Source organism: Belonocnema kinseyi, chromosome 5 (assembly GCF_010883055.1).
Source record: "Belonocnema kinseyi isolate 2016_QV_RU_SX_M_011 chromosome 5, B_treatae_v1, whole genome shotgun sequence".
Lineage (NCBI taxonomy): Eukaryota > Metazoa > Arthropoda > Insecta > Hymenoptera > Cynipidae > Belonocnema > Belonocnema kinseyi.
Genome location: NC_046661.1, coordinates 123,560,950 through 123,575,718, shown reverse-complemented (window position 1 = coordinate 123,575,718; position 14,769 = coordinate 123,560,950). Strand labels below are relative to the sequence as shown.

At 33.5% G+C, this 14,769-nt stretch overlaps 1 protein-coding gene across 1 annotated transcript in view; it reads left to right on the top strand.

The window, feature by feature from the left end:
* LOC117173868 overlaps positions 1 to 14,769 on the top strand; it is a 216,578-nt gene that overhangs the window by 69,994 nt on the left and 131,815 nt on the right. Inside the window, exon 3 of the mRNA XM_033362514.1 lies at positions 8,508 to 8,618. Within this exon, the coding sequence (XP_033218405.1) occupies positions 8,508 to 8,618 (111 nt within the window). The remainder of the gene's footprint in view (positions 1 to 8,507; positions 8,619 to 14,769) is intronic.

Below are 14,769 nucleotides of genomic sequence, written 5' to 3'. Positions count from 1 at the left end.
TTCAAAAAAGTGAAAAAAGAAAAGAAAAACACTAAATGGGAAATTTTGGATGATTAGAAATTTGCTTACAATTTTAGGGGGAGGGGGGCAAGTGGGGTTTTCCGACATTTTGCTATCTCAAAAATGACAAAAATAATACATTTTTCAATTAAAATTGACAAGAAAGTGATTTTAACCTTAAACGGATCCTGCGGGGGACAAATGTGCCCCACGCGAAATTCAATTAATTCTTCTGAGCAAATATCTCTGATTTTTTGGTGCAGACCCTAACCATAATTCAGTTCGACTATCCAAGAGTGCGGTGAAGTGGTTGATGTTGCCGGTTGTTCGCTGTCTGTCAAGTAAAAAGCAAATTCTAAGCGCTTGGGGTACATCTGTCCCCCAGAGGATCCGTTACGTTCGAATTTCGTCACGTTAAGTCACTTTCATATTTTCATGTAAATGAACGCATTTAACGTATATTTACAGTATATCATGGTATTTTAATGTTTCGAATTCATTTTTTGTAATTTAAGTGAAAATTATATATAAAAACTTTTATTTTATTAATTTTAATTTTATTCATACAGTGCTCATAAATTCCAATAATAAATCAACTAATAAATAACAAATGAATAATTGTTTTTTTTATCAAAGTTGTCGAGAATATAAGAACTAAAAAGTGTCAATGCTGTGACTACAGTGTCGCAGGAAAGAGAGAGAAGTTGCAACCGACCTGTGTGTGACGAACATAGGGCGGTATTGTGCAACCTTTGCACCGAAGTAGATTAAGCTTATTTAATGCAAAATTTATTGTAATTAATTGTTTTTTAATTTAATTTAATTTCGAGGATTAGTTTAAAAATAAAAATAGTTTTTTTTTAGAAAAGGCTTCTTTTTTAATTCCGATGAATTTTCCCTATCTTTCAAACTTACTAACCGCTTTTTCATTGAAACAAACTTTTTCTTAATTTTCTTATCTTTATTTAAATAAAGAATCTTATTGTGCATCAGAAAAGAAAGAGATTGACCTATTATATGATCAAATTATTCATAATAATAAGCATTCTGCCCGCGCCTATGATATTCCTCATTTTTTAAAATCTTCTCACATCGAATGTTCAAATACATAAACTTTTTGGAAGGAACCTAATTCTAAGCTACACGACCTTAAAGTACAATTTGTCTCCTTCAAAATGGCGTTTGAAATTTGAAAATTAGTTATTTAGAAAAGAAATGACATGATTTTTTCCAAAAAATGTCAAAAACACGATTTTTCTTGATTTTTATTTGTTTAAACATTTTTTTAAACATTTTAAATTCATTGCCACAGGATGTTATATACACGAATCTATCTGACATTTAAAAATGAAGAGAATGGTGTATACTAACATCTGATGCCGATGAAAGGAAAAGATTGTGCACAAGGAATCCAAATGGGGGACATTTGTTACCCACAGGAGCCGGTGAGGGCAAAAAAATGTATAGGATCCGTCTAGGGTTAAGCTTAAATTTTTTGAATATTTTGTAAAAATGTAAAAAGATTTTAAATGGATTTAATCAGACAAAAAATGAAACCTATACTAAAAATTGTGAACAAATACTTAAAAAAACTATTTAAAAAAAATTATTGGGAGAAACAAAAAATTTGTGTGAATAGTCTGAATTATCTGATGCCTTCGTGAGCATTTCAAAACATTCTCGAATTTTCCGGAACTGAAAAATGTTTAGAATATTTCCGAAGATTCAAGCACGTTTTCAAACATTTTATAATTTTTGTGAATAGCACAGAGATTTCTACCACATTACAAAAATTAAAGAATAATTAGACAATTTTACACCCTTTAAAATGGTTCTGAACATTTTCTCTGCAGTAATTTTAAACGCTTTAGAACAATCTGGAATAATCTAGAGAATTTCAGCACATTAAACTAAATTATAAAGAATTTTGTAATTGTTTATTTAATCATTAAAGAATGTTAGGAAAAATATTCTTTAAACATTTCAATACTAAAATAATTAAAAAATGCTTTAGGAGAAGTTAAAAAAAATTATATAAAAACTAATATAATGTATTTTCTAAACTTTCTTGAAGTGTTTCGACATTGGCGTTTCGCCAATTTAACCCACCCATTCTTTCCTAAGTAATACTTTAATAACCGTTTAAAAGCGCTTTCAGAAACTTTTTTCCTAAATGTCTTTTTTTGTTTAGATACTTTTACATCAATTCCATGCTATGTTTACTGGAAAGCTTCTAAAGTGTCCCCTAAGGGTGTACATTTTTCTTACACCTTCTCTATTCCTTTACACACCCTCCACACATTTACTTGGTGGTGGAAGGGGGACCTACAGTTTAAGGTGGGTTCCGAACCACCAAGAGCAACAGCCTTAAGTACTTAGAGAAAACCTTTTTCTCTAGCGGTACCGGTCCCACGACTCTCCGGAGATGAACAACTTCCCTTGCTAGGCTAGTGTTCACCGCATGGGCCACCGAGACTCTTCCAGAGTGCGAGGCGGGAATCGAACCCGCAAGCCGAAGGAGTGGGGTTCAAAGCCTACGCTTTAGCCCCCACGACCATCGTCCCACTTACTATGTTTACTGTATAATAATGCTTTTAAAACCCAGCAATTACAAAAAACTATTATAAACACAATTCAAAAAATAAACAAATGTATTTGTGATAAGATTCATTTTCGTCTGGGTAAAAAAAGGACTTAAATAAAACAGTTGTATTCTCTCGCATATTGAAAAGGTTACTTTAATTTCCGATAATTGTATTCACTTCGACCTACTTTAACAAGTAAAGTTATCGGACACAGTTACTTATCTTTTTATTGAAATCTAATAATTTCATAAAAAGCATGAGTATCTGCTACTTGTGTAAAATAGTTATGGTTTTATAATCTGAAACTTTTAATATAAAGCTTATATTGTCATCTTTTTAAAGAGAAATATTGAAAAAAATTATCTTTCGACAAGCACTATATTTTACTCTTCTTTTCTGTTGAAAATATTTTCTGTTTAAAAATAATAACTGTGGAAATAAAGCATGACGCACGAGAGTGAAGGAAGAAAAAAATGTCCTTTGGAGGTTTCCTTTTTTATTTTCCGCTTTCTTTGAATTATTTCATATTTTCAAATTGAGTCTTGAATTAAATAGTTTTGACTGGTAATTGAAAGTTCGTCAACAGATAAATTCACGCTTGTCGAAGATGCGAACAATTACATACAATGCAGTACGTACTTTTATATTTTCAATATAAAAAATTACTATAATAAGCATGGTGAATAATTTGGTTAAAATTTTTTAAAAAGGTATGGGTAGGTTATGATAGGTCATGATAGCTTCTTAATTTGGAATATCGATGCATCTCGGAAACGCGTAAAAGTGTATCATATACTTTACTGCTATGTTCTAGATACTAAAAAAGTTTTTTTCATATGAACACGGTGAATAAAATTTGTTTTAAATTTGTGAATCGGTATTGCCAGATCATAAAAGGTCAAGAAAGTTTATCATAAGGTCATTCGACGTATCTTGAAGACGCAAACAAACATGTAAGGTAGACTACTGTAGTTTGCCTAATTTTCTAAACGTTTTTTTTTATGTAAACAGAATACACCAATTTAAAAAAAATGTTATAAATCGGTACTGGTGGGTCATAAGAGATTGAACATTAGATTGGTCGATGCATCTCAGAAACGCGAGAAAATTTCATTGTTTGTACAATTTATTTTTGTTTCTGTTCAACTTTCCTTCAAATTATGTATGGTTGGTTTACGAATAAAAATATTGTAAACAATAACATGACATTTTTAACAGAATTTACTGGTAGAAATCATTCAATGTTATGTTTAGTTCAGGAAATACGATTTTGAAAATACAGTGAAACCCTTCAATAGTCCTCCCTTCTATATCCCTTCCGAAAATTGACGCCGCGCCGCAAATAGGTGTACCAGGAGCTGCGTGGGGTGCGCGGGGATCTGCGGTTGCCACCCAGGCGGTCACTCAGGCGTGAACAATCAAAAGCGGAGCGGGCAATAATGAGTTAGTTTTCACCTACCCTCAGCCCCAAAATCGGCGATATGGAAGAGTTTCACTGTATCAAAAAAATCGGTTTAGCACAATTATATATTACTTTAAATAATAAAGAATCGGGAATATATTCTTTTTATACACTATACAGTCAGAAAAATAATTGTATGTATTCTATTTTATATTATTTACTTAAAGGTATCGAAAAAAGCTGCTTGAGCAAATAGAAATTTCTTAAACCAATAGAAATTTGTTAAACATCAGACGAAATGTCTTAAAAATTATGTAGACAGATCTGGCTCAATTCTTAGAAATTTCGAAATTAAACAATAACACGTAAACATGTAGTTTTTATGATTTTTGGGTCACGTTTAGGGCGCTGTGGGGAAAGAAAGGGAACGAGGGTGGGTTAAAAATAAAAGTTATAAGTATGATTTTATATCGTAGACAGACCTCTGGAATTCGTAAAAACTTGGTACATTTCGATCAAACCTTGAGTTACGAGTTCAATTTTTCTAAAATCTAAAATTTCCCCATGTTAATTGAATGGGATTCTGAAGTGCCCGATGGCACGTTTTAATATTTAAATTTCGAAAAAATTATGGATTTTCTTTTTCCGTGACTTTCCCCCTAGAGTGAAAAAAATCTGGTATGTATTTTGGGAACAGCGTGAGGGGCAGATAAGAGTATTGCCTGGGTGTGGTTAAAGGGGATGGAAATTAAAAAGAGAGGGGGAGGGGAATTGAAGGAAATACGTAGTATGTATTAGAACAGCAGTTTGTAGAGAAAAGAATGTGAATGGATACAAGGAAGAGTATTATTAGGGTGAGGACTTGGATAAGGAGGAAAGGTGTGATATGGCTTTGGAATTTAGGTAGTCTGAGAACAAAAAAGGGTTACGAAAAGGTGGACGTAAGGTAGAGGTCTAAAAGACAGGAGAGTAACAAGAGGTGGGTGTTCATGGGATTAAGCACATCACGCGAAAGATAATGACATTGCAGGGAGAGAGGATCAGTGGATCGAGAAGTAGGGGTATATGGGAGAGAGCGTGAAAGAGAAGAGAGTGAGCGAGAGGGAATCAGGTTTTAAAAGAGAGATGAAAGTTGGGATAGGGGTTGAGTAATGAGGGATGAAGAGGGAAGAGAGAGAGAGAGGTTTAGAATTATAGATGAAGGTCTTATAGGCAGATTAAGTAGATGAAGTGGGTGAATAAAGGACTAGATAGTTTACGACAAGAGAAGGGGGGGGGGGGATAAGTGGTGGCGCTTCGACGGTTTATCTGAAAAATTAAGAATAAAAATGTACAGAGCTGTGGAAGCAGAGAAAAGAGGATAAGGTCGCGTAGGTGGTGATTGATTGAGAGACGGAATAATGAAGCAGTTTAGAGTAGGCGGTTAGGCAATGGGTCGAATGGATGTTAAAGAAGTGTAAAGTAGACATAACGTGACGGTTAGGGACGGGAGAAGGGAAGTGTAATGGATCAATTTTGAACAGGTGGTGGCCTTCAGAATGAGCCTCAAAAAGTGGAAAACTGTTTAAGCGACGGAAAGTATGAGAATGGGCCGAGGCGTTACAGGAGGATAGGTAGGGAGGTGTATAGGACTAGATATTTGACGAAGGGGGTAAAACAGAATAAGAAAAAGGTATAGGCCGAATGGAATGTGTGAAGTGTCGAGGAAAAGGACTGTGCAGGAGTGAATGGAGGTGAGGGGCTGATGGTAAACTGTTAGGACGCTGAATGTAGAAAGGTTTGAGATAAGAAGGGTATAGGTGCCGAAGGGAAAGGATAGGATGACGAAAGAAAGGAATGTTGTCATATGGGTAGTTAGTAGAGGACTTGATTTTAGAAACAGTCCAAATAAATTAAAAATTAGCATAAAGAAAGGCTCGCTTTTTTGTCTTTATTGCCCCTTTTTGTATTTCTGAACTCTTTTGCTATTCGCAGAGCGAGACAGATAATTGCAGAACACTCGGCCCTTGCCTAGTTTTTCAGCCGTGTTATTTTATCCAGTTACCGGAATCGTTTTACCCACACGTATAGGGCCTTCATGCGAACAAATAATGTAGCTCGGTACTACAATTAGATTTATATTCATCGCGATGGCGAGCCAGTTATCAGTGATACGGTACACTTACTCGATAAATGGGGTTTCTGGTAAGTAGGAGCTGACAGGAGGGAAAGAAATTGCCATCATTACAATTTCAAATCGATAGAATTCTGGTGTTATCTGTGAATGAATCGTGAGGTTGCTGTTACTTCAGTGTTTACGCTCCTTTAAATAATGAAGAGACCATATTAGTATTAGTACACTTCTGAACTTACATTTGTACCTGTCAAAAATTACAGCAGAAAGATTGTAAGTTATATTCATAAGTTTAGTTTGGTACCAAATGAACTTGTAATGTCTTACAATCGAGCACTTTAGTCAACTTTCAGATATTTAATAAAAGAATTTTTGATGATTATCCTTCTAGGGCTAGGAAACTCAGTATAGGTAAAAATAGAATGTGCTATTTGTGTGAAAGAAAGTTTGAAGATATTTCCAACTTTGATTTCAGTTTAGAATTTATTTTTACGATGTAAATAAATTCGAACTTTAATTTTATATATTTTTGAAAAGCTTTATTTATATATAGCACTTCTTACTTTTTGGCAATTTGTTGAACAAAACTTTCTGAGAAATTGATAGAGCTTTAAAAATGTTTTCTCAAAAATGAGTGAAAAAGTTTCCATTAAGTTGTTTGCCGCAAGTGTTGAGAAACTTTCCAGCGCTTTCAAAGTAAGAATTGGTCATTTTCTTTGATGGCAAATAGCTGAAAAAAGTTATTAATGAAAAGAAGGACTTCCCGCAATTCGAAACTGAAGTGTAAAAGCAGTTTTCCAAATATCCCGATTCACTTTCATATTTCCAACATAAATTTTGAAATCTAATTTTTTTATTTATTTTGGTTTCGAAACCCATTGAATGCAAGTTAATGGATTTTTTTGTAGTACCGACCTATAATGTTTAAAGAAATAGTTTATTCTGTTTACATAAGAAAAACTTTATTTATATTCGGTATATTATACTACTGTTGCTAATATAGTTGTTCGCGTCTTCGTTATACCTCACATGAAAAGCATATATATCCAAATTAATTAAAAATAAGCGTTTTTTAACTTTAGTTTTTTAATTATTCGGGCTCATTAAAAAACAGGTTTCTTACCCATTTTCTCTGCCCCCCCCCCCCGCTATACTTTGATCTAGCCCACGCTTCCATAAATTTTAATCTATTTTTAAACTATCCATTTGAATGGTGTTTACTCTAATTTATTGCATTCCACAAGGAATTTAACTGAAACCTCGGATTTGACCTCGAACCTCATTTGCAAGGCCATTTTTAAGTCAGCTTTGTTTTTTAAAAATGGGAATCCCTATTTTTGATGCCAGGATCGAAAAGAGCAGGAAACTTTACGTTCAGCTATGTGTGTAGGTCATTGGTTAACGCGACCTCTACAGGTCAAATAAAGGTTAAAGTAGGCTTTCATAGGACCTCGTAGAAATCTCGCAGAATTCGTAAAAAAATTTACCAGGGAAACTTTAACCTTTATTTGGCCTTTAGAGGTCAAGTTAACCCTTGACCTAAGCACATACCTGAAAGTGACATTTCCCGCTCTTTTCGATTCTCGCACCAAAAATAGGGGTTGCCATTTTAAAAAACAAATCTGACATCAAAATGACGTTTAAACAGAGCTCAAATCCAAGGTCACCGTTGGATTCCTCGTTTAAAGTTACGTAGGGCGTGACCTTGGTTTTTTTTTAAACCACAGAGATTTCTGGCGGTTTCCATACTTTTTCACCGCCATGTATATTATCTTCTTCATCTTCAACTTTTGATTTTTACTGCTGTAGATTAATCATAAGAATTAAACATTTTCAAGTAAAAATTTACATTATCCTTAGAATTAATAAAAATACTTAGTCATATTGTATTACATTAATCATTTTACATTTTTTTACGCAAAAAAATGTAAAATACTTTCGTGATTGGACCATACTTTTAGATCCAGGTTAATATGAAGAAGGAGAATTTTTGTCTTTGACGAATGCCTTTTATTTATTTTTGCTAATTCAAATGATTCCATAATTAGTCGCGCTTGAAAAATAAACGAAAATCAAAGGGCTTTATTTCGTCAAATTGCAATGGAAAAAAGGAACAGGAAGAACGCACTTTAAATTAGGGAAAGCTAAATGAGGGTTTTTCCTGGATTTAAATTCTGCTTTGATGAATACTTTTCCACTAGTTTAGACACGAGTTTGGGGTCTTTTATTTTTCACGATAAAGGAAATTTTTCCAGTGGATAAATTAGATAGGAATCTATTTAGGAATCTATTTATTAATCCTAATTTTAATTGTTAATAATGAAGTTATCCTTTGATATTTAAAATAATTTATAGAAAAAATACAAACCTTTTTATATTAAAAAAAGGTTTATTTTATATTTTTCAGATGGTGATACTATTATGCATAAGCTCTGTTTTTCTGATTTGTGGAGTCACTCATGGTCTCATTTACCGGAAGGCTGGTCATATGGAGCTGGGTGAGCGGATAGAACCAGCGGTAAATATGAAGCATTTTTTCTTTCTATTACTTTTTTCTTCTTTCTCTTTTTCCTGGGCCTTTCTCTTTCCTTTTTCTTTTTTTACTGTTTTTGAAGAAGGAAAATGAAATTGTACTGCGCCGACATGTGAAACGGGTTGGTCGGTACATCCTTACAATTTCGAATGGCATAGGGAAGCTTTCGTTCCAATGACGCTAGGAAAGCCGAACAGAGTTAGATCGAGTTTATTCCAAACGAATACGCTTGTTCGCGTGCGTTTTCATTACGGCCGTGAACGGCCCCAGTACTTCCGCTTCGGCAGGCAATAAGATTAGTATCATTGACATGGTTTTTTGTGCGACCGTAAAAAAAGCAGAGGAATGTAATGAACGAAAACACAAATGAAGATCCCTTGTGAACACTCGTGGCTGACGTTTGATACACACCGGAAATCCTGCACTCAGAGAGCAGGTGATTTGTTCACTGAACTCTATCGACAATTTGCTTCGTTCCTAACGTATGTTTGAAACGACCAGTTTCTTTGTACTCAATCATAAAAAATGCTTTTTTCTGAATCATAGGGGATCGTTGTCTAATTGGTCGCGAAATTCGAATCCTAGTAAAATTATATATAATAATTTTCGATAGCTTCCGTTCGCATGGAATTTTTTTTTGCGAGAGGTTGACTACTAACTTCTTTATGTATATTTGGTTTTTAAGGAATTGTTCATATAATTTGCATCCAATTTTAACAAATAAATAGTTTCAAATCTGAAATCATTAAACAATTATTTTCTATATCATTCCACTATATTTGTCAACTGATTCATTTTATTTTTTAAACTAGACCATAAAGTGAAATAAGGTTCCGAAAGAATAAAACTTGTTAAGCAAATAATATTTGTAAATTAAAATTTGTTTGACAAGGAACAATCTTTGTTCCGCTAAACAGTGCCACATTAGTAATAAGAATTCAATTTTCTACAAATATTATTAAATCTGTTTTTTTAACACCTATAGTTTTGTTCCTATAACAGCTTTGAATTCGCATCCCAAATATCAAGGTGATCATTTTTAAAATTAATTTCTCAAATAATTACATTATTTTCTATTTTTCTGAAATGGTTATAAACAAACTGAGCGTCCGATCGTAAAATCTAAGCCACCTTTGCTTTGATCTTTGAAATATCTAGGTGCGCTTTTTTAAAAACCATTTTTCAACTTATTGGCTCCTTTAATAATGTTGTAGATATAGTATGGATTTGAAACTCTTGTAAATAATTACAAGCAAATTTAGCATCCAATCTAAAAACCCAAAACACCTTTGGATTCGTCTGCCACGTATTTAGGTGCGCCTTTTTTGTTTTTACTTTTAAACGTACTTCAAACAATCGTACTGTATTTTATTTTTCTGCAATTGTTACAAACAAACTAAACGTCCGATGGAAAATATAGCAAACCAAAAACACCTTTGAATTCCAAAAGTGTGGTTGTTTTTCGATGGAATGCTTAGCTTGTTTACAAAAATTGCAGGACAATAAAAAATAATGTGATTGCTTAAAAAATTAATGAAAATAAATACAAAAACCGTGCACCTAAATGTTTGAGAGAAAAATTCAAAGGTATTTTTGGGTTTTCGAACTGTTGCATAGTTTGTTTGTAAATAATTCAGGGGCCGCCAACGAAAAGGGCTTATAGTGGATGTTGCGGGAATAAGTATTGACCGTCAGGCTATTTTAAAAACATAGCTAGAATCGGAATTCTGAAGGGTGGCTTTTATAGAGAATTTCATGCCACATCTTTTTTGTAAATAAATTATTATTGTAGAAATTTTCTTTATCGAGTTATTTAAAGAAAATCTCATTTTTTGCAAAAAAAAAAAGAAGTCGTTTTTTGAGTTCTATTCGTTGAATCTTTGGTGGGTTTCAATACCTTTTTTTGTAATTTGTATTTAACAGTCTCCAACATATTCTGCGACAGTGAGAAGGTTTAGAAAGTTAAAAAAATATTTCAGGGCCGTTCAGTGAATCAAAAAAAAAGTTTCCTAAAATCTCGTATCCAAAAAAGGGTCAGTAGGAATGTTTTTTAATATGATCTTTGAAGAAAACTCAAACCTAAAAAGTTTTTTGGAATGTTTTAAAATTCTAGCTATCAAGGATGGTTTATAAAAAAGAACTATAAACTGTAAATACGGAAGAGCGCAAATAATGGCTCCGAGCCGACTTACACAGCACCGCATATGTTTGCAAAAATACCTTTAAAAATTACGGCCAACAGTAGCTAGAAATTTGAAAGTTTCAAAAAAATGTTTTTGATTTCTAAGTAATAACTTTCTTGCTTCGAGTTATCACAAAAAATCATGTTAAAAAATGGCTCCACTGACCCCTTTTTGCATCACAGATTTTGGGAAACTTTTTTTTTTAAATTCCCTGCGCGTCTTTGAAATATTTTTTAAACTTTCTAAACATTCTCACAGTCGTAGATATGTTGTAGAATGTTTCATGCAAATGTCAAACACAAATATAAAAACCCACCAAAGATTCGGCGAGTTGAATTCAGAAAACTGACTAAATTTTTGTTGTTGCGAAAAACGACTTTTCTTTACATAACTCGAAAGAAAAAATTCTACATTAATTATTCATTTACAAGAAAGATGCGCCATGAAATTCTCTATTAAAGCCAACCTTTCTCAATTACAAAAGTTCGAGATTCATATCTACAGCTACGTAAATGTACGCTTATTAACAAATGACCTAATTGTTTAAAAATTAAAAAAAATAAATTTATATAGATATTTCGAAAACGAATGGAGCTGAATTCAAAGGTTTTTTAGTTGTTTAACCTTTTAATTTGTTTATAATTAATTGCAAAATTTGTAACTCAACATCTATGTCAAACTTCAGGATCGTCATATTTCAAGATTGTACAATTATTTTATTTTGAATTGGAAGCCTAAATAGCCGAAAACTTGTATATTGAAAACGTCGTTTCCATTTGGCAATTTTCAAATAAACTTAATTTGAATAAACTCAAATTAGTTATTTTAAAATGGACTAATTGCACAAGCAAAGAGATTGATATTATATTATTTGTAATTCGAATTATTTGGAATATTACAATATCATAGTTAAGGCCCTTATGCTCCAAAACTTTAATTGTTCGCATATAAGTTCTTAATTTCAATAATTTTAAGTTCAGGTATAATTTTGATATAGATATCTTCAATATAAAAAAATTCAGGTAAACCATATTTATGAATATATACATTATATACATTTACTTCTGTTATAGTACTTTTTAAGTGATCAGATATTCTAAAATTTCAGTAAAATGATTCAGAATAATTACAAATCCAGCATGATTTTACTGAAAAATTGTTTGTCTAATTTGTAAAACATTGATTTGCTCTAATTAGTAAAACCACTTTATTGTTTTATTACAACACTAAGGAACAGAAAGTCTTGCCCCTGCGGCACTGGAGCTTCAACTTTTCCGCTTTCGTTTTAATTTGCTATTCTCAATCAAAAAATGTATGAGTCATGTTATCATTGAATTAAAAATGTTACCAAAGTCTAAATATTTATTTAAATTTCGCTTGGATTGCCCTAAAGCTCACTTAATGCACTTTTAACAAGCTGAATAACCCACACATTTTTGCAGCTTGTATTTTCTAATTTTAAAGCATCTTATTTAATTTTTTTTAAAGTTGTCATTTCCTGTCTTAATTAGCAGGAGTTAAAGTTGACAGTTATAGTTGATATCCGGGATCCTATGAAAAGAGGGTTTCAAAAATAATAATATAACAATAATAATAAGAATGTGATTTATAAGAAAAGTGTGGCTGTTAAATATTAAAGTATTTTTCTCATATAAATGTAATCTTTAATATTTACGCTCTGCGCTTTTATTTGTAGTCACATTATTATTATTGCTCACATTATCATAGGCTATCCTCGTCCTACAGGTACTCATGACATGGTACTTCGGCACTAAACACGGTAGCCAATGCTGTAAGTGCTTAGTAGATTCACTGATGTCAGTTGCTATTTGCAGGAGAGAGAACCCGTTTATAGGGATCCTTGCATTTACTCTAGAGAGCTCGCATATAGGTATCCGACAATTATACGCCTTCCGTCCATTCGTCATCACACCCATTACCTAGTAACAGCGACTGGGACCAGGAATTATTTAGAAAAATATTACGAACGGCAGACGAAACACATAACTTTACACACGCAAACGGACACAAACAAAAAGAGTTCAGTTATATCACCTTCTATATAAGACGGAACAGTTTCTCAGCTCTAAAGTCTTCCAAGTGATGGAAGCACCCCGTATGAATATTCGCTGTGGAGGAGATCACAATCCGGTGGATTGGGGCTCATGTCCGGTCGATTACGTCAGGTTAGGTGATCTTCTATTACAGGAGCTGATGTTCATTCTCTACACTCTTAAAAGGGGGTATTTGTAATAGGACTTTTGCTCCTCTAGCAAGCCAAAATTGCAGTCAATTTGCTAATGGATTATCCCAGTGGCAATAATCTGCTCGATGGATTTGTTGGTATATCTGTACAATCACCACCTGTGAACCACGTCTGGATGTGAATCCTTCGGTTTCTGGAGACAGAACGCCCTTTCTCAGACAAATATTGGATGTCTCACTGCCCACTTCATATTGATCTAACGTGTTAGGATGTTCACCCTGGACAGCTTTTGGTCCAAACTGATCCTCTGATTTCTTCACGGTTTCCTGCTTGATATCTGAGGTCTCCTTTGACGATAAGGGTGTGTAATCTGGACACGATTCACAGATGTTATTCTAAACAGAAAAATCTCGCTCATAAACATCCACAATGTGTTTACGCCCTATATATCGTGGTAGGACTGCCCTTTTAATCGACGAATTATTGTGGTGCATTCGTCCCGTGGTCATTTTTACACGGATGGTTCTATGATTTCAAGGTCGATTTTCGACAATTTTAAGTGCCCGAGGGCCTACGTGAAGACAGGTATGTCATATGTGTTGATAGCCCTGATCTTGTTTGCAAAATTGAGAGAAATCTTCAGAACCGATGTGACTATCGGAGTAAAGGCAGTTACAACACTTTTCTGATCTATCGAATGCTGAATACCTTTTTTAATTGCTTCGATGTGATCCACGTTCTCGTTCTCTAGGTTTGCACTGTTCAACATTCATGTTAATATGGCTTATCTTTTTCAATCTCCTTCTAGGTTGCTGAATCTCTGCTTTGGACTCTATTTGAATCAGTCCATCTGCTTCTGGTTCGAACTGGATCATGCGGTTATGATGTTATATTCCTTCACCGATCGCCGCTTGATTTTGTGGTGCATCTTTCTATAACTGATGTTCATTATCGATGTGTTTCTCTTCCGAATCAACCTTTCGTTTAATCTCTATTGCTAGGCCTTCTGAGATCATTTGTTTATTCCTGATGCCTGAACCTTAGAGATAACATCTTTTACTGCAACAATATGTATACGAGAATACTTTTCAGCGAACTTGATCCTAAAATCGTACACCCGTTCGCGTTTAGCTTCAAACATTGCGCTTTTATAATGTTTTATAATTTATAATGTTCCACTGTTTACCGCGACACCAGCCCAACGTCAGAATACCTTCTGCAAGCTTATTACTATCATTATCATAATTGGACTGGTTAGTTTGACAAAATGGCAAATTCTAGGAATTGTATTTTATCTGAATTGTTTTAATGCCAAATTATTTTAAACCAAAAACAGTTTGAAACCATTTTTTGTTCGATAACATTATTTACGGTCCACATTTTCAGGTGCAGTATTCTAAATCCTCAACATAAAATCAAAGCCTGGACATAAATATACGTTCGATTGTTAATTGTAAAAGTAATTAAAAAAAAGTGAATTTACACACCATTAAACCTAAGAGCCTTGCTGCCTATTTTAAATAAGACAAAGGAATCCAGGCGAATTTTTCACTCGGTGGAAAAATCCTATGTGGCAAAAAAGATCTGTTAAGTGTTTCATTACTTTCGGGCTAAACAGCTTCCGGATAGAATCCATTGTTGAAGAACTGTGGGTGGTATTAGCTCTGTTCTTCTGCGTCTCTGCTTTTCCATTCTTTTCTGTATATACACACCCATAAATATAATGTATATGTGCATGCATCGAGAC